The sequence below is a fragment of the Alosa alosa genome, chromosome 9 (genome assembly GCF_017589495.1).
Source record: "Alosa alosa isolate M-15738 ecotype Scorff River chromosome 9, AALO_Geno_1.1, whole genome shotgun sequence".
In the NCBI taxonomy this organism is placed as follows: domain Eukaryota; kingdom Metazoa; phylum Chordata; class Actinopteri; order Clupeiformes; family Clupeidae; genus Alosa; species Alosa alosa.
This window is the reverse complement of record NC_063197.1, coordinates 34,487,582-34,506,536: the sequence shown is the minus strand read 5'-3', so window position 1 is coordinate 34,506,536 and position 18,955 is coordinate 34,487,582. Positions and strand designations below refer to the sequence as shown.

The window sequence follows — 18,955 nt, the reverse complement described above, 5'->3', positions numbered from 1 at the left end:
TCCACACAGGAGTCGAGTACTGCTTCTTACCTCAAAGCTTTTTACGCTCATTTGCGCCATGTTGTTGCACTTTAAGGACCTAAACAGATTGCATGTCGATCTTATCAGTTAGAGTCTACAGTAGAATATGTTTTCTCTGTCGTGGAGTCGGGCCATAGAGACCGAACACAGTAATATTGTGACTGACTATCTGAGTTCCAAATGAGCCTCCGCTTCTGCGCGCGCTGAACGACCCGGATTGGGATAAATCAGAGAAGGGCGTTCGACTCTAGTGACGCCCACCTCCCATTTCCCAATCCCCACCAACGACACACAGCACCCCCTCACCGCTGCCACACTCCCCCACCCCAGACCAAGGAATAAAAGAACACCTTTTAATGATAGGTCATATGGGCGTTCGCAGTTACCAATCTGGACTTGTTTGAAGACGTTTGGGTATAACCAGCTGGTCGCCGATATCGTCCGATTACACCAACAGCGCTATTAAAAGATTCGTCTTCCATTTTCATTATGGGCTGCTTGTTGACACAGAGAATCGTGGCTCTTGTTGATGTTGAGGAGCGCTGAGACAATTCGATGGATTTCAACGCTCTCTTGGATGCTGAGTCGCGGCTGGATTGGTGTTGCAGAAAATATTATGCGTGATGGGAGATTTTACATCTTCTACGATCGGGCCTTATTGAAGCAGAAACAAATACTGTTAAACCAAAGGCATTTGTTGCGACTGAGTAAGCTTTGCGTTTGGAGACTGGCTCATTAATGCGTGGTAAATAATTGCATTTCCGGGATACGGACGGCAGTGATTAATGTAATATTCATGATAACGTCTGAATATAAGACTACAGACGTACATTTCTACTGGGGCCATTGATATATTTTTGTGAGATGTCCGTTGGTTGACAGAATGACTAAATTAATAAGTCCATAACAACATTTTTTGGATGCAAATCGTTTATTTATTTGACATTTATTTGACATAAAACGTTTGGTGGCTACTGGAAACCGATCTGCTAAACTGCATGGAATTTGTAAACACTTCAATGTTTTTTGCGCGATTTCCTTGATAGCACAGATTCGTATTCCCAACAAGACTCGTCATCTGACTTGGAGCGCGACGTTACCGTACAGTGAAATTGCCAACATGCCTACTTCACGCACGGGCGCCAGTGCGGTGGAGTACTGGGTGGATGGGTCGCGTCGGGATGTCACCGTGGAGGATTTCTACACCGTGGGAGCAGAATTGGGAAGGTACGTTTCTCTACACTTCCAAGCGTAAGGTTTACATGACATTAAATACAGAATAAAAACACAGACATAATATTACATTTCATTACATTTAGCAGACACTTCTTGACCAAGTGTTAATGGAGATAGCTGTCCTTACATAGCCTATCTCATATGTCCTAAGATAGCAATTATTACTAAACTTTGTAAAAATGCCTTAAGTTATTATTTGCTAGGCCTATACTGTGCTGCCAATGAAGAAGGTGACTTACTCAGAAAAAAAGCTTTTGTGTTTTTTTACCCCAAGTTCATTGTGTGCGTGTGTGCCAGTGTGCTTGAGTCAGATTTCTTAGCCTTTTCACATCCAACCTCTCTGCAAAGCCCACTGTCACACATATCTAACCCCAGTAGAGCCAGGGCATATCACAGTTTAAGAGCACAACAGCGAAACGGAGAAATGTGAGTGGATTAGCGGGCTGGCTGGGTGTACAGCAGCAGCAGCAGCAGGTGATGCTCAATCCCTCCTATGGTTTATGTGTAATCACTCCTGAACAGCCCACCCCACCCCATCACCAGAGTAAATCGGCAATCGTCCTGTCATGCCTGTTTCTATGATTAGAATGTATACAAGACTGCCTGTATCTATGATTAGAATGTCAGGTTGCAAAGATGGTGTTCTAAAGACAGTTGTTTGCTCAAGATGGACAAACCATAATATCAGAGAGAAAAAGCCTAGGCCTGGTTTAGGCCCATGTAGGAAGAAAGAGAGTGTGTCAATATTGATTCATTTCATGAAGAGGATAAAAAGATGAAAAACAAAAAACATATTTAAAATAATAAATACCGGTAATAGTCTAATATTCTGTTATAATTATTATTATTTATGTGTTATAAATGTTATAAATGTTTTAAAACACATAGCTACATTTTTAAGTTTTCACTTAATTAAATTATTTAGTGAAATATGCTTTATGGTGTCATGTCCATCATCCTGTCATAGGCTATAGGCAACAACTCAACAAGACTGTTGCAGTCAGTTTTGGCAGTTATTTTGAATTTAGGACAGGGTATGTGCCATCCTAAGTTAGGATTCCTAAGTTAGGAAATTCTTGAGTTACAGTAGGATGGCTCTGTAATGGCCAAATTCCTATCTTAAGTTAAGATAGGCCTTTTTCCTAAATGCTGTTAGGAAACATGGGACTGTAATACCAAAAAGCCTAAATGCCATCCTAAACTGAGATAAGATAGCATTTCAGAGTTAGGAAGTTTCTGTAATGAGGCCCCAGACTCCATGCTCCAGGGTCAAAACATTTCTGTAATGCAGCGAGATGGGCTATCTGTGGAATGGTTGTATGGATGATCCTCACCAGCTAATGTTTAACACACACACACACACACACACACACACACATGCAGCCATATCACCATTACCAGATCTTGAATACATACACGCGCACACACACACACCATCACTCTCTTTCTCTCTCTCACACACACACACACACATGCTACCACACCATCACCACTACCTGATCTTTAACACACACACACACACACAAACGCTCTTTCTTGCTCCTTCGCTCACACCCACACACATAAACAGACACACACGCGTACACACACACACACACACACATACATACACACACATGCTGCGTGAGAGCAGCAGGGCTAAAGTGTGTGTGTTGAGGCGGCACCAGATGGAGAGGTGTTAACGCCACTTCTGCTGCTGTACTGAGCGTGCTCAGTCATGTGATGTGATGATGAGATTATTCATCAGAGCAGTCGTGCCTCGGTGAAACCAGGGTCTCCCCCTGTTCCATATAAACCTTTCAGATCATTATACCTGGGGACTACTGAGGACAGGGCCTCCTCCCTGTTACCTGGTGACGACGGGTCTCCCCCCTGTTACCTGGTGATGGCAGGCCTCCCCCTGTTCCATAGATAGCTCTCAGGTCATTACACCTGGGGACTGCTGAAGACAGGCACATTACTTGGTGATGATAGGGTCCCTCCCTGTTGCATATACAGCATTCCCCTCAGATCATCAGATCAGATTTGAGTACTGCTGAGGGTGTCCCCTCTGTTACACACTTAGCAGATCCACAGGTGAGTCAGGGTCTTGCCCCCAGGTGTTGTGTGCTGTTGTCAGGTGAGGATAAGGTCTCCTCCTGTGTTGTGTGGTGGTCAGACCTACACACCTCTGAGCAGGTGAGGACAGAGTCGTCCCTATTTGACCCACCGTTGCCTATTCCCCCCCACCTCCATGCCTGGTGAGAACAGTCTCCCTACCTGAAGTACTGTAGTACTGTACTCTGTTGATGAAGTACTGTACTCTGCACTCTGTACTCTGGTGATGAAGTACTGTACTCTGTACTCTGGTGATGAAGTACTGCACTCTGTACTCTGGTGATGTACTGCACTCTGGTGATGAAGTACTGCACTCTGTACTCTGGTGATGAAGTACTGCACTCTGTACTCTGGTGATGAAGTACTGCACTCTGTACTCTGTACTCTGGTGATGAAGTACTGCACTCTGTACTCTGGTGATGAAGTACTGTACTCTGCACTCTGTACTCTGGTGATGAAGTACTGCACTCTGTACTCTGGTGATGAAGTACTGCACTCTGTACTCTGGTGATGAAGTACTGTACTCTGCACTCTGTACTCTGGTGATGAAGTACTGCACTCTGTACTCTGGTGATGAAGTACTGTACTCTGCACTCTGTACTCTGGTGATGAAGTACTGCACTCTGTACTCTGGTGATGAAGTAGTACTGCACTCTGTACTCTGGTGATGAAGTACTGTACTGCACTCTGTACTCTGGTGATGAAGTACTGCACTCTGTACTCTGGTGATGCACTACTGTACTCTGCACTCTGTACTCTGGTGATGAAGTACTGCACTCTGTACTCTGGTGATGAAGTACTGTACTCTGTACTCTGGTGATGAAGTACTGTACTCTGCACTCTGTACTCTGGTGATGAAGTACTGCACTCTGTACTCTGGTGATGACTGTACTGCACTCTGTACTCTGGTGATGAAGTACTGTACTCTGTACTCTGTACTCTGGTGATGAAGTACTGTACTCTGCACTCTGTACTCTGGTGATGAAGTACTGTACTCTGCACTCTGTACTCTGGTGATGAAGTACTGTACTCTGCACTCTGTACTCTGGTGATGAAGTACTGCACTCTGTACTCTGGTGATGAAGTACTGCACTCTGTACTCTGTACTCTGGTGATGAAGTACTGCACTCTGTACTCTGGTGATGAAGTACTGTACTCTGCACTCTGTACTCTGGTGATGAAGTACTGCACTCTGTACTCTGGTGATGAAGTACTGTACTCTGTACTCTGGTGATGAAGTACTGCACTCTGTACTCTGGTGATGAAGTACTGCACTCTGTACTCTGGTGATGAAGTACTGCACTCTGCACTCTGTACTCTGGTGATGAAGTACTGCACTCTGTACTCTGGTGATGAAAGTACTGTACTCTGCACTCTGTACTCTGTGATGAAGCACTGACTCTGTACTCTGTACTCTGTACTCTGGTGATGAAACTGCACTCTGCACTCTGTACTCTGGTGATGAAGTACTGTACTCTGTCTGCTCTGGTGATGAAGTACTGTACTCTGCACTCTGTACTCTGGTGATGAAGTACTGCACTCTGTACTCTGTACTCTGGTGATGAAGTACTGCACTCTGTACTCTGGTGATGAAGTACTGTACTCTGCACTCTGTACTCTGGTGATGAAGTACTGCACTCTGTACTCTGGTGATGAAGTACTGTACTCTGTACTCTGGTGATGAAGTACTGCACTCTGCACTCTGTACTCTGGTGATGAAGTACTGTACTCTGCACTCTGTACTCTGGTGATGAAGTACTGTACTCTGCACTCTGTACTCTGGTGATGTACTCTGGTGATGAAGTACTGCACTTTCCTCCACATCAAAGCTCACCTGTGTATGTGTAGGTGAGGACAGGGCCTCTTTCCCTCTTCTCATAACTGCTACCCTGCCTGTCTGTGCTGTCTGTGCTGTCTGTGTGTCTGTCTGTGCTGCCTGTCTGTGTGTCTGTCTGTGCGTCTGTCTGTGTGTCTGTCTGTGCTGCCTGTCTGTGTGTCTGTTAGGACAAGGTCTCTCCCATCTCTCTAGTGATGGGAGATTTGGAAGCTAGTCACTTTAATGTGAGAGATATCAACTGCTCGCTACACCATAGCAACCAATGGAGACTCCACAGCTAGTCATTTTAGTGTGAGAGATATCAACCGATCGCCACACCATAGCAACCAATGGAGACTCTACAGTTCTTACCGTTAGTCATGTTGATTGATGTTCCCCAACTTAATGCTCACTGTGTCAAGTCAAGTCAAGTTTATTTATATAGCGCATTTCATACACAGAGGTCATTCAATGTGCTTTACATAAACAAAACCAAACAATAATAGCAAATAAAAGCATAGAAGGGCAATATAGTCAAAGAATAGTTAAAAGGTAAAGATCATAATAAAAGAAAACATAAAACACAAAGGTAAAATCATTTAAAAATAAAAGAATAATTAGTAAGCAAAAACAAAGGCAAAAGTAGTAAAAAAAGTAATAAAAAGACAAAGTAGAATAATTATCAAGGCAGATTTAGAATTTGTAACTTCGGCACAGTTAGCAGAAAGCATCTGAGAACAGTTTGGTCTTAAGTCTAGATTTAAAACTGGCTACAGTTGGGGCCTTTTGATGTCATCCGAAGTTGGTTCCACAGCTGAGCCGCATAGCAGCTAAAAGCTGCTTCACCATGTTGGATTCTAACTGTAGGTTTTACTAGCAGGTTTTCACCTGGGACTTGAGAGAGGGACGAAAGGTGTGTACTGCTGAAGCATATCTGACAAGTATTTAGGTCCTGCTCCATTTACTGATTTATAAACAAGCAATAGTGCTTTAAAGTCAATTCTGTGACTTACTGGAAGCCAGTGCAAAAGGACTTAAGAATTGGAGTAATGTGGTCCAGTTCTTTTTAGTTTTTGTTAGAGTCCTAGCTGCTGCATTTTGTATCACCTGAAGCTGTTTAATAGTCTTTTTAGGAAGGCCTGTGAACAGTCCATTGCAGTAATCAACCCTGCTGGAGATAAATGCATGAATGTTTTTTTCTAAGTCATGTTTTGACATCAGCCCTCTGAGTTTGACAATATTTTTGAGGGTGGTAAAAGCTGATTTAGTTATGGCTTTCATGTGGCTGTTGAAATTTAGATCACTGTCAATTAATACACCAAGATTTTTTAACAGTATCCTTTGCCTTCCAACCCTTTTGTGTCAAGGAGAATGGCAACCCTAAGTCTTTCCTCATTTTTACCAAATATAATTACTTCAGTTTTTCTTTGTTCAGCTGAAGAAAATTTTTGAGACATCCAGGCAAGATACTACTGACACACAAATTTACTTAGCTCTATCACCAAAGCGACTATGGTCCTCTTGAATCTATGTGTCAGTGTATAGAACAAATCAACACCTGGATGTCTCAAAATTTTCTTCAGATGAACAAAGAAAAACTGAAGTAATTATATTTGGTAAAAGGAGGAAAGACTTAGGGTTGCCATTCTCCTTGACACAAAAGGGTTGACGCAAAGGATACTGTTAAAAAATCTTGGTGTATTAATTGATAGTGATCTAAATTTCAACAGCCACATGAAAGCGACATTAAATCAGCTTTTACCACCTCAAAATATTGTCAGACTCAGAGGGCTGATGTCAAACATGACTTAGAAAAAAAAAAACTCTTTCATGCATTTATCTCCAGCAGGGTTGATTACTGCAATGGACTGTTCACAGGCCTTCCTAAAAGACTATTAAACAGCTTCAGGTGATACAAAATGCAGCAGCTAGGACTCTAACAAAAACTAAAAGAACTGACAACATTACTCCAATTCTTAAGTCCTTGCACTGGCTTCCTAGCCTGGCTAGCGCCACCACTTCTCAATGAGACGTGGTCTGGGAACCAAACATTCATTTTCTCGTATTTGAAAAAAATGCCCAGATCCGTTTATTGGGTGCCACGGATGTCTATCAAATGCGTCTGTGCATAGCTCATCATCGTCTTGCTTTCCCACCTGTTCTGTGATTGGTTCCCTATCTCAGGCGAAAATTTGCTCCATGGTCTCCAGGCTGCCTTAGCAGCGTGAATCAAATCGCGCGCAAGGCAGCATGGGAACACCCAGGCTACTGGCTTCCAGTAAGTCACAGAATTGACTTTAAAGCACTATTGCTTGTTTATAAATCAGTAAATGGAGCAGGACCTAAATACTTGTCAGACATGCTTCAGCAGTACACACCTTCTCGTCCTCTCAGGTCCCAGGTGAAAAACCTGCTAGTAAAACCTACAGTTAGAACTAAACATGGTGAAGCAGCTTTTAGCTGCTATGCGGCTCAGCTGTGGAACCAACTTTCGGATGACATCAAAAAGGCCCCAACTGTAGCCAGTTTTAAATCTAGACTTAAGACCAAACTGTTCTCAGATGCTTTCTGCTAACTGTGCCGAGTTACAAATTCTGAATCTGCCTTGATAATTATTCTACTTTGTCTTTTATTACTTTTTTTACTACTTTTGCCTTTGTTTTTGCTTACTAATTATTCTTTATTTTTAAATGATTTTACCTTGTGTTTTATGTTTTCTTTTTATTATGATCTTTACCTTTTAACTATTCTTTGACTATATTGCCCTTCTATGCTATTATTTGCTATTATTGTTTGGTTTTGTTTATGTAAAGCACATTGAATGACCTCTGTGTATGAAATGTGCTATATAAATAAACTTGACTTGACTTGACTTGACTCAAGGACGTTGGTGTTGAGGTACAGTTTCCGATGGCAACAAGGAAGCTTCTTTCTTGTACATATGATTTTAGCCAGCTGATAACTATGCCTGTAAATCCAGTGTTCTAGTCTGTGTAGTAAAATATTGTGATCAACAGTGTCAAATGCTGCACTAAGGTCCAGTAGCACTAGGACTGATGTTTTACCTGAATCTGTGTTGAGGCGTATGTCATTGGAAACTTTAATGAGAGCTGTTTTAGGGCTGTGATTTGCCCGAAAACCAGACTGAAAGTAATCAAAATACCCATTTGATGTTAGGAAGGTGGTTAATTGATTAAAGACTACTTTTTCAATAATTTTGCCAATAAAAGGTAGATTGGATATGGGCCTGTAATTGTTTAGCATGGAGGCATCCAGGTTATTCTTCTTGAGAAGTGGCTTTACAACAGCTGTTTTCAGTGACTTAGGAAAAGTGCCAGACAGCAGTGATACATTTACAATTTGAAGGACATCCGCCGCTATGAGGTGAAAAACAGTTTTGAAGAAATTGGTAGGCAGAGTGTCTAAGACACATGTGGAAGAGCTGAGCTTCTGTACCGTTTTTTCAAGTGTTTCGTAGCCATCAAGCTGAACTCTGACATCAAGTTTAGTTTCCCTGTTTGTTGCTGGAAGTTCCGGATGTTGAATTGGTAATTGAGTAGATATGTTGAGTCTGATTTTGTCAATTTTACCTTTTAAAAAAGATGAAAACTCATTGCATTTATTAGTTGAGAGAAGTTCAGGCGCTAATTGTGAGGGGGGATTTGTTAACACTGTGTGTTGAGGGGCTCTTGCCACCTGTAAACACAGAGTTCATTTGAGTTCATTTGAGTTCATCTGAGTTCATTTGAGTTCATTTGAGTTCATTTGAGTTCATTTGAGTTCATCTGAGTTCATTTGAGTTCATTTGAGTTCATCTGAGTTCATTTGAGTTCATTTGAGTTCATTTGAGTTCATTTGAGTTCATCTGAGTTCATTTGAGTTCATTTGAGTTCATCTGAGTTCATCTGAGTTCATTTGAGTTCATTTGAGTTCAGGTGTTCAGATGTTCTCTTTTCCCCTAAAACTGCAGAATTCTGTGCTGACATCTTAACTTAGTGACCCTTCAGACTGTCTGCCTTCACACTGTCAGAATGATGGAAAAATAAAAATATTAATGGGGGGCATTGACAAGCTCAGCAAGATTGCATTGTGTAATTTTGACTTACACAACAGATTTCTTGCATAATGTTACAGTGAAGAGCATAGTCGGGGGTGTTAGGTTATAAACGGTCATCATGACCCAGCAGGTCCGAATCGTGAGGGCAGTACATGGCCATAGTTTTCATTCAGTTCTGCTGTGTGTTATTTTCATTCAGTTCTGCTGTGTGTTATTTTCATGCAGTTCTGCTGTGTGTTAATATTGATATTGGTGTTGATATTGATGCACTGCACCACCAGCAGCTTGGCTCTCCTGTCTCCTGGAGTTGACTAGACCAGCACTGCAGACCAGACCAGACCAGACCAGACCAGACTAGACCAGACCAGACCAGACCAGACCAGACTAGACCAGACCAGACGAGACTAGACTAGACAAGACCAGACTAGACTAGACCTGACTAGACTAGACTAGACTAGACCAGACCAGACTAGACCATACCAGACTAGACTAGACTAGACTAGACTAGACTAGACCAGACTAGACCAGCATACACTGCAGACCAGACTAGACCAGACCAGACCAGACCAGACTAGACCAGACCAGACTAGACTAGACTAGACTAGACTAGACCAGACTAGACCAGCGCTGCACTGCAGAGACTAGACCAGACCAGACCAGACCAGACCAGACTAGAGCAGACTAGACTAGACCAGACCAGACCAGACTAGAGCAGGCTAGACTAGACCAGACCAGACCAGACCAGACTAGACCAGACCAGACCAGACCAGAGCAGCGTGCTGCAGTGCTGCAGCTGTGTGTGTCATTCATACAATATTCATGTGAGGGGAGCGGAGCGGAGCCGGTCAGCCGGCAGATGGGTGGGCAGCCGTGCTCGGGGAGCTCACCATTAAACACAGACATCACAGAGACCCCCACGGTGCTGTCCTGGTTACCAGGGCGACGCGCGGCCACGAGAGGCAGGCGGGCAGGTGCGGAGGAGATTGTGTTAGCAGGACAGCTGAGACTGATTCACTTAGAGCAGAGCAGAGCTCAACACACACACACACACACACACACACATCAGAGCCCAACACACACACACACACACACACACACATACACACATCAGAGCCCAACACACACACACACACATACATCAGAGCCCAACACACACACACATACACACATCAGAGCCCAACACACACACACACACACATAGGAGCTCAAACACACACACACACACACACACAGCAGACCCAAACACACACACACACACACACACACACACACACACACACACACACACACACACACACACATCAGACCCCAATTCACACACACAGCATGGAACGGAACACACAGCACGCTCTGGCTCAGGTGTGGTGTGCAGAGCTCATAGAGAGAGTCAAGCCACTCTGCTCAGGTGTGGTGTGCAGAGCTCATAGAGAGAGTCAAGCCACTCTGCTCAGGTGTGGTGTGCAGAGCTCATAGAGAGAGTCAAGCTGCTCAGGTGTGGTGTGGTGTGCAGAGCTCATAGATGGACTCGAGCCACTCTGCTCAGGTGTGGTGTGCAGAGCTCATAGATGGACTCGAGCCACTCTGCTCAGGTGTGGTGTGCAGAGCTCATAGATGGACTCGAGCCACTCTGCTCTTTTCTGTCTCTTTCGGTCTTTTTTGTTTTTGATGAGAAAGAACAGACGTGGTGTCCTGTCATAGCTATTGAGCTGAGATGTTTAACACGGATCTACTAAGAGCTGCTGAGAGGTGCAGAGATGAGCATGGATCATGGCTCTTCTGCTGAGAGGTGCCGAGATGAGCATGGATCATGGCTCTTCTGCTGAGAGGTGCGAGATGAGCATGGATCATGGCTCTTCTGCTGAATACCTCAAATGAATTTGGACTAGCCAGATGTCATGTAGATGCTAGTTCAACTGAACTTGATGTATTGGTTCAGACCCAGACGTCTCACACAAACGCACCTGAGGTGTTTCAGCGTCTGCAGACGTCTCACACAAACACACCTGAGGTGTTTCAGCGTCTGCAGACGTCTCACACAAACACACCTGAGGTGTTTCAGCGTCTGCAGGCGTCTCACCACAAACACACCTGAGGTGTTTCAGCGTCTGCAGACGTCTCACATCAAACACACCTGAGGTGTTTCAGCGTCTGCAGACGTCTCACACAAACACACCTGAGGTGTTTCAGCGTCTGCAGACGTCTCACACAAACACACCTGAGGTGTTTCAGCGTCTGCAGACGTCTCACACAAACACACCTGAGGTGTTTCAGCGTCTGCAGACGTCTCACACAAACACACCTGAGGTGTTTCAGCGTCTGCAGACGTCTCACACAAACACACCTAAGGTGTTTCAGTGTCTGTTGTTTTGTTTGTTTGTTTTCATTTTCATTTTAAGTGAAAACTCTCAACACTGTGGCTACTGAAATACAGCTGAGTAAAATGTTGGAAAATGTCCTCTAGGCAGGTAACTTCCTAACTGAAGCAGGCCTTGGGAGAGACATGTCCAGGACGAGGGAGGAACATGTTCTCTAGGCAGGTAACTTCCCTAACTGAAGCAGGCCTTGGAGAGACATGTTCTCTAGGCAGGTAACTTCCTAACTGAAGCAGACGCAGGAGAGACATGTCCAGACGCAGGAGAGACATGTTCTCTAGGCAGGTAACTTCCTAACTGAAGCAGACGCAGGAGAGACATGTTCTCTAGGCAGGTAACTTCATAACTGAAGCAGACGCAGGAGAGACATGGTACAACAGCGTGGTGTTCTGGTTTGATCTGGGGTAACCCGGGTAACAGCGGACAGAGATGAGGATCTGGTCCTGGATTGGTGGAGAGCTGCTGCTTCAGAGTCAGCAGGCTGTGGCACATCTACCGCATCATCACACACACGTACAGCAACACACACACCTACCGCACCATACACACATACAGCAACACACACACACACACCTACCGCATCACACACACACCTACAGCATCACACACACCTATCGCATCACACACACGTACAGCATCACACACACCTACCGCATCATACACACCTACGCATCATACACACACGTACAGCATCACACACACGCACAGCATCACACACACCTACAGCATCATACACACGTACAGCATCACACACACGTACAGCATCACACACCTACCGCATCATACACACATACAGCCTCATACACACGTACTGCATTACACACACACGTACAGCATCACACACACCTACAGCCTCATACACACGCACAGCAACACCGCAGATCTGGTTGGCTTCCTCTGCATCACACACACTTACGGCAGGACTTCAGCTCCTGTTGGCTCTGGTGTTGTGTAAGTGCAAACCTGTGAAGAGGGCAAAGGGAAGAGACTATCAAAGGAGTGACGTCTGGAACCGATTAATAGCAAAATAGCACAAGAAGGCATCTTCTGAGGCAAAGAAACAATATAACCTCTTAGTCTGGTGTTAGAGATTGCCAATACATAAGATCAATATAACCTCTTAGTCTGGTGTTAGAGATTGCCAATACATAAGATCAATATAACCTCTTAGTCTGGTGTTAGAGATTGCCAATACATAAGATCAATATAACCTCTTAGTCTGGTGTTAGAGATTGCCAAATACATAAGCTCAATATAACCTCTTAGTCTGGTGTTAAAGACTGCCAATACATAAACTCAATATAACCTCTTAGTCTGTTAGAGACTACCAGACTCTTAGAGTGCATCTTCTGAGGCAAAGGAAGTGTAATATAACTTCTTAGTCTGGTGGTTAGAGGCTACCAGACTCTTAGAAGGCATCTTTTGAGGCACAGTCCATAATTCAGTCCATGACAACTGTTCCTCATGACAACTGTTCCTCAAATCCTCCGGCTATCTATTTAGTGTTTGTGCTCAAAAACAAGCAGCATAGTTTAACCTTAACTAACGAATCAACACAGTGCATCAGGAGGACAGAAGTGAAGGGTGTAAGCTCATTGGCTACACCATCTTTAACTGCGTGTGGAGAAAATAGGATGACAGCCATATCATCTGTTGCTGCATGAAACACAGAATACGACACACACGCATGAACGCAACATCACCCTATTATAATTAAAACTTTAACTCCACCATATTTTATTTTTGAGGAGAAACGTAACTCAACTGTTTTTTACAGGAGGCTGTTCAACTGTTCTATCAGCAGATCAGCACATGACACAGTCACGCGTATCGCCCCCCCTGCCAGCACTCAGCACTCTGGGCTAGTAGCCACTGCATTAATGCAGCATAATTACCCACTCTGTCTGCCACTACATCTGCGTGAACCTGCCTCAGCCCTGCCTGCATGCGCTGATTCATGTAAATTAATTTCCAGTGCAGTTGGCATCAGCGGCACGAGTGGGGTGTGAAAGGCCGCCGCACTGCCAGGTTGACTGCCACTCAGGCTCGTCAGCCCTGCATGGCGTCCACAGTGTTTTTAAAGTGCCTTAGAGAGACCCCTACTGGCTTTCCCTAAACAGAGGCACTCACAGACTTTTGAAATTAGGATTTTTGGGAAGGATTTTTTTTTATATATATAGCTATATATTTTATATTTATAGCTAGCTAGCTAACAAGCAACAATACACTGGCTGGGTCTCAAATGGCGTACTTCTTTGAGGGCGTTCACAATGAAAATTATGACAACACGAAGTGCACTGCTAGTCCCCGGATGGTGCACTCATAACGGTTAAAAAGTTGAGTGTCCGGTGGACACTTTTCGCCCTCAACGGCTACATAACGGAAGGGGAGGGAGCATTTTCAAAAAATCCTCTGACCGAAGTATGACATTTGTGTACTGACCAAAGTATGCCATTTGAGACAGGATGATTGACTAACACCATCAGCAGCAGAGTTGGTACTGATATAAGCTAGCTAGCTTGCTGCTAGAGGAGTTCTGCTAGCTAACTTGCTGCTAGAGGAGTTCTGAGGAGTTTTGGACATGCTAGCTAACTTGCTGCTAGAGGAGTTCTGAGGAGTTTTGGACATGCTAGCTAGCTTGCTCCTAGAGGAGTTCTGAACATGCTAGCTAACTTGCTGCTAGAGGCGTTCTGAACATGCTATAAAAGCAGTTGTTTCAGATTCACAGAAGAAAAACTAGTTACCCACTACAACACATCTCTAATATCTCCCCTCTCTCTCTCTCTCTTTCGCTGTCTTTCCCTCACTCTCTCTCTCTCTCTCCTTTTTCCCTCACTCTCTCTCCTCTCTCTCTTTGTCTCTCTGTCACTCTGTCTGTCTCTCTCTCTCTCTCTCTCTCTCTGATTGTCCTCATTGCAGCTCTTTCTGTCCCTAAATGGGGAGAGTTCCTCCTTACAGGCACTAGTGCCAAAATGACTCAAATCTGCAGAGATGGCTGCCACCTGCTAATTCTGTGTATATTCACGCTCCAAGTGCCTGTCACCGCAAGAGGTAATGAGACATGCCTCCTGCTGATTAATCTCTATCAGGGGAAAATTGAATAGTTTGTCGACAGTATGATAATGGAAAATTGTATTAGCAGCCTTGATTGGATATGATGTGATCTGATGCTTAAACAAATGTTCACATAAAGGACTTCTTCTGCCTTTGGAGGTTTCTGTTGTCACATGGGTATTTGCGATTCCCCATCAGTTGTTTTACTGAGAAACAGTGTTGGCTACCCCAGCGCCTGTGTCAGCGTTCACCTGCATGTTGAAGTGTATACCCCAGCGCCTGTGTATTCATGTTGTGGGGCTCTCCTACCCCAGCGCCTGTGTATTCATGTTTACCCCAGCGCCTGTGTATTCATGTTGAGGGGCATTTCTACCCCAGCGTCTGTGTGTTCACCTGCATGTTGAAGCGTAGGGGCACTCCTACCCCAGGCAGCACATTACTCACCTAGTGAGCGATCTGGCCCAAATACAAGCCCATGATCTGGCAGGTGGTGCTGAAAGGGCTGGTGAATCTAAGAGGATTCCAAGGACCCTGCACTGACAGGGGGCCCAAGAACAAAATGGCCGACATTATTATTAGGGGGGAGGGGCAGTATTATATTCTATCATAGAACCCAACATTTCTAGCAGACCCACAAACTGACTTGGCTCAGTCATGATGATAGATAGATATCTAATCTGTGTAAACTGACTTTGTCATGACAATTCAATTCAATAAAATAATTTATTGCCATGTCAACACACAGTTGATTGGAATTTGTCTTGGTGCCAATCCAGTTAAAAAGGCAATACATACACAGGAACATACAGTACATAAAAAACATAAAAGACAATCACACAGGCAATCATTCAAACCAGTAAAAAGCTGTAAAGACCTTGTGCTAATTCAGCCTCCCATTTAGTACAGGTTTGCTCTGCAAGGTGCCTGAGCATTAAGGAGCCTAATAGTGGCAGGGTAAGTACTGTTGCAGAAGCGGGATGTTTTGCCCCTGAGACTTTGAACTCTCTTACCAGAGGGCAGTAGTTGGAAGAGGGACCTGGCAGGGTGGAAAGGGTCATCTAGCACTTCCTGTGCTTTACGGCTAGTCCGCGTGGTGTAGATATAAGGGGTCATCTAGCACTTCCTGTGCTTTACGGCTAGTCCGTGTGGTGTAGATATAAGGGGTCATCTAGCACTCTGGTAGCTTTAATGGTAGTGCGGGTGTAGATATAAGGGGTCATCTACTTCCACCATTGTGCTTTTAATGGCTAGTCCGCTAAATGTGGATACAAGCTACAGATGGGATGGCATGTCCTATGATTTTGGATGCGGTGTGCACCACCTTCTCCAACTGCTTCCTCTCTGAAGAGGTGGAGTTACCATACCAGACAGTGATGGAAAAGACGATAGATAGATATCTGCAAAATCATTTAGGATATCTAAATTCAGTAAAACTAACTTTATCCTAACACAGTCATGATGATAGATAGATATCTAATCTGTGCAAACTAACTTTATCCCAACACAGTCATGACGATAGATAGATATCTAATCTGTGCAAACTGACTTTATCCCAACACAGTCATGATGATAGATAGATATCAAATCTGTGCAAACTGACTTTATCCCAACACAGTCATGATGATAGATAGATATCAAATCTGTGCAAACTGACTTTATCCCAACACAGTTAATCATGACCATCCTGACATAACCCAGCCATGACGATAGATAGATTTCATTGGATTGCTTTAAGCAGTGAGTCTGAAACCTCTGAAACTGCACCGTATTGCTTTAAGCAGTGAGTCTGACAGAAACATGGCCTTCCTGCTCTCTTTCCCAGGGGGGCCACATCAGTTGTTTACCGCTGTGAAGAGAAGGAGACGGAGAAGCCTTTTGCCGCCAAAGTCCTGAAGAAAACTGTAAGTTCTGTGTGCTTCTTGGATAAAGTCCTGAAGAAAACTGTAAGTTCTGTGTGCTTCTTGGATAAAGTCCTGAAGAAAACTGTAAGTTCTGTGTGCTTCTTGGATAAAGTCCTGAAGAAAACTGTAGAAGTTCTATTATTGCTTCTTGGATAAAGTCCTGAAGAAAACTGTAAGTTCTGTGTGCTTCTTGGATAAGAGACACTTGGGGAGGTGGTGTGTGTTTAATGTCTGCGCTGTTTCATGACACGTGGGGAGGTGGTGTGTGTTTAATGTCTGCGCTGTTTTATTCTCAGATCGACAAGAAGATCGTGAGAACAGAGATCGGGGTGCTTCTGAGGCTTTCACACCCAAACATTGTAAGTGTGTGTCATATTCGCACTCAGTGATCTGAAGTAGATTTCAAGCATAAAGTAATGTGTGTGTGTGTGTGTGTGTGTGTGTGTGTTTCTGGCTTGTAGATCCGCTTGAAGGAGATCTTTGAGACCGAGACTGAGATTTCTTTAATCCTGGAGCTGGTCACTGGAGGGGAGCTCTTTGATAGGTCAGTCTTGATGCACCCCACCTCACATACTGTGTGTGTGTGTGTGTGTGTGTGAGTGTGAGTGTGAGTGTGAGTGTGTGTGTTTGAATATGTTCGATAGGTTACTCTTCACAAGGCTCTTTTCCTCTTCTCCCTACCCAAAGTAACATGACCCAAAGTCATCCCAAGGCCTGAAGTTACAGGGACACATGGATCGTCTGACGCTTGTCCTACGTGCAAGCTCCTGATTATGTAACTGTGAAGATCAGTTTCCCTGCTTGCTGAGTTGAGGGAGGAGAGGGAGGGAGGGAGGAGGGATGGGAGAGGAGAGGAAGGAGAGAGAGGGAGGGAGGGAGAGAGGAGGCCAGCCACTTGTTCCCATCAATAAGTGGGGTTGGGAGATGTTCAACCACGTCCAGACACACATCAGTGAATAGCAGCAGTGGGAGTCGGGTCAGGTCCCTTCACCATGTTGAAGTTCTTTTCTGTCATCTGTCATTCTTGGACATAAAGCCCCTGACCGTTCAACATGCTATGCTTGATGTGAAGCAGTGTGAGTTGAGAGAAACACACTGTTCCATGCTCCATGTTCAATAGAAACCATGAACATGTTCCAATAAGGCTTCCATGAACATGGTGACCAATAAGGCTTCCATGTTCCATGTTCAAATCAGGCTTTAATAGTTATACAAGGATACAAGGAAGTTTATTGTCACATGCATATAGTTACTGGAAGTAAGAAATGCAGTGAAATTATGTCTGGTGTCAACCTATTTGTGCAAAGAAGTGGAAATTAAAAGTGCAGTGAAGGGGGTTTAGTAGGATTAAGTGCAAGGGCTGCATAAGAAAGGTAGAGGGAGGATTGAATTGGGGGGCACCAAACAAAGGAGCACCTGGCATAAACAGGGGCAAGGAAACCTGCCTGGGGAAGCAAAACCGGGCAGATCCACGGCTCAAGGGGGCTAACCTGGGGGCCAGGGTGTGTGTGTGTTGGGGATGACAGGGAGATGGGATAGTGTGTATTGTATGTGGGAGGGGCAGTGGCAATATGTGTGTTGAGAAGCTTCCCCATGAGACAATGTGCTGTGCATTTGGGGGCAACAGTGTGCTGTAAGTATGTTGGGATGTGTGTTGGAGAAGCTTCCTGAAGAAATAATGTGCTGTGTATGTAGGGAGGGGGGGCAGTGCACTGCAAGTATGGTGAAGGGACTTACTATTGCAAGCAGAGCACTGTATGTATGATGTATGTGAGTGATGAAGATGTGTGGCGGGGGCAACAGTGTGCTGTAAGTATGTTGGGGATGTGTGTGTTGAGAAGCTTCCTGATGAAATAATGTGTATGTAGAGGGAGGCAGTGTACAAGTATATGGTGAAGGGACTTACTATTAGAAAACAGAGTACGTATGTATGATGTATGTGAAGTGAAAGATGTGTGTGTGTGTGGTGGAGGGGAGTGTAGCAGAGTGACTGTGTGTGTGTAGTGTACGTGTGGGTAGGTGGGGGCAGTGTGCTGTAGGTATGTAGGGAAGTGTGTTGGAGAAGATCCACAGAACAATGTGCTGTGTATGTAGCAGGGAGGGGGCAGTGTGCAGCAAGAGAGGAGGGAGGCTTACTGTAGCAAGCAGTGTGCTGTATGTATGTGAGGTGATGACAGTGATGATGTTAATGTGTGTGTTTTTTTTTTTGGGGGGTGTTGGGGATGGGGGTGGGGTGGGGGGGGGGGGGGCAGAAAGGCTAGGCAATCAAGGACATGGGTAGATGGAGGATAAATCAAAAATAATAAATAAATATGGTTATGGTTATGGGATTTGGCAGACACTTTTGTCCAAAGTGACTTACAAATAAAATAATACAATAGTTAAATTAACAGTGAACAGA

General features: G+C 44.4%; 1 protein-coding gene across 2 annotated transcripts in view; it reads left to right on the top strand.

Annotated features, from left to right (window-relative positions):
• Positions 1–280: 280 nt before the first annotated feature.
• The window catches only part of si:ch73-60h1.1 (calcium/calmodulin-dependent protein kinase type IV), a 41,164-nt gene continuing 22,489 nt past the window's right edge, over positions 281–18,955 (top strand). Inside the window, exons 1-5 of one of the 2 annotated variants that reach the window (XM_048252097.1) lie at positions 281–766; positions 1,068–1,248; positions 16,476–16,554; positions 16,851–16,913; positions 17,016–17,098. In XM_048252097.1, the coding sequence (XP_048108054.1) occupies positions 760–766; positions 1,068–1,248; positions 16,476–16,554; positions 16,851–16,913; positions 17,016–17,098 (413 nt within the window). In that variant the 5' untranslated portion in view covers positions 281–759. Of the gene's footprint in view, positions 1,249–16,475; positions 16,555–16,850; positions 16,914–17,015; positions 17,099–18,955 lie in introns of both variants that reach the window. The other variant, XM_048252098.1, reaches the window with a different exon arrangement.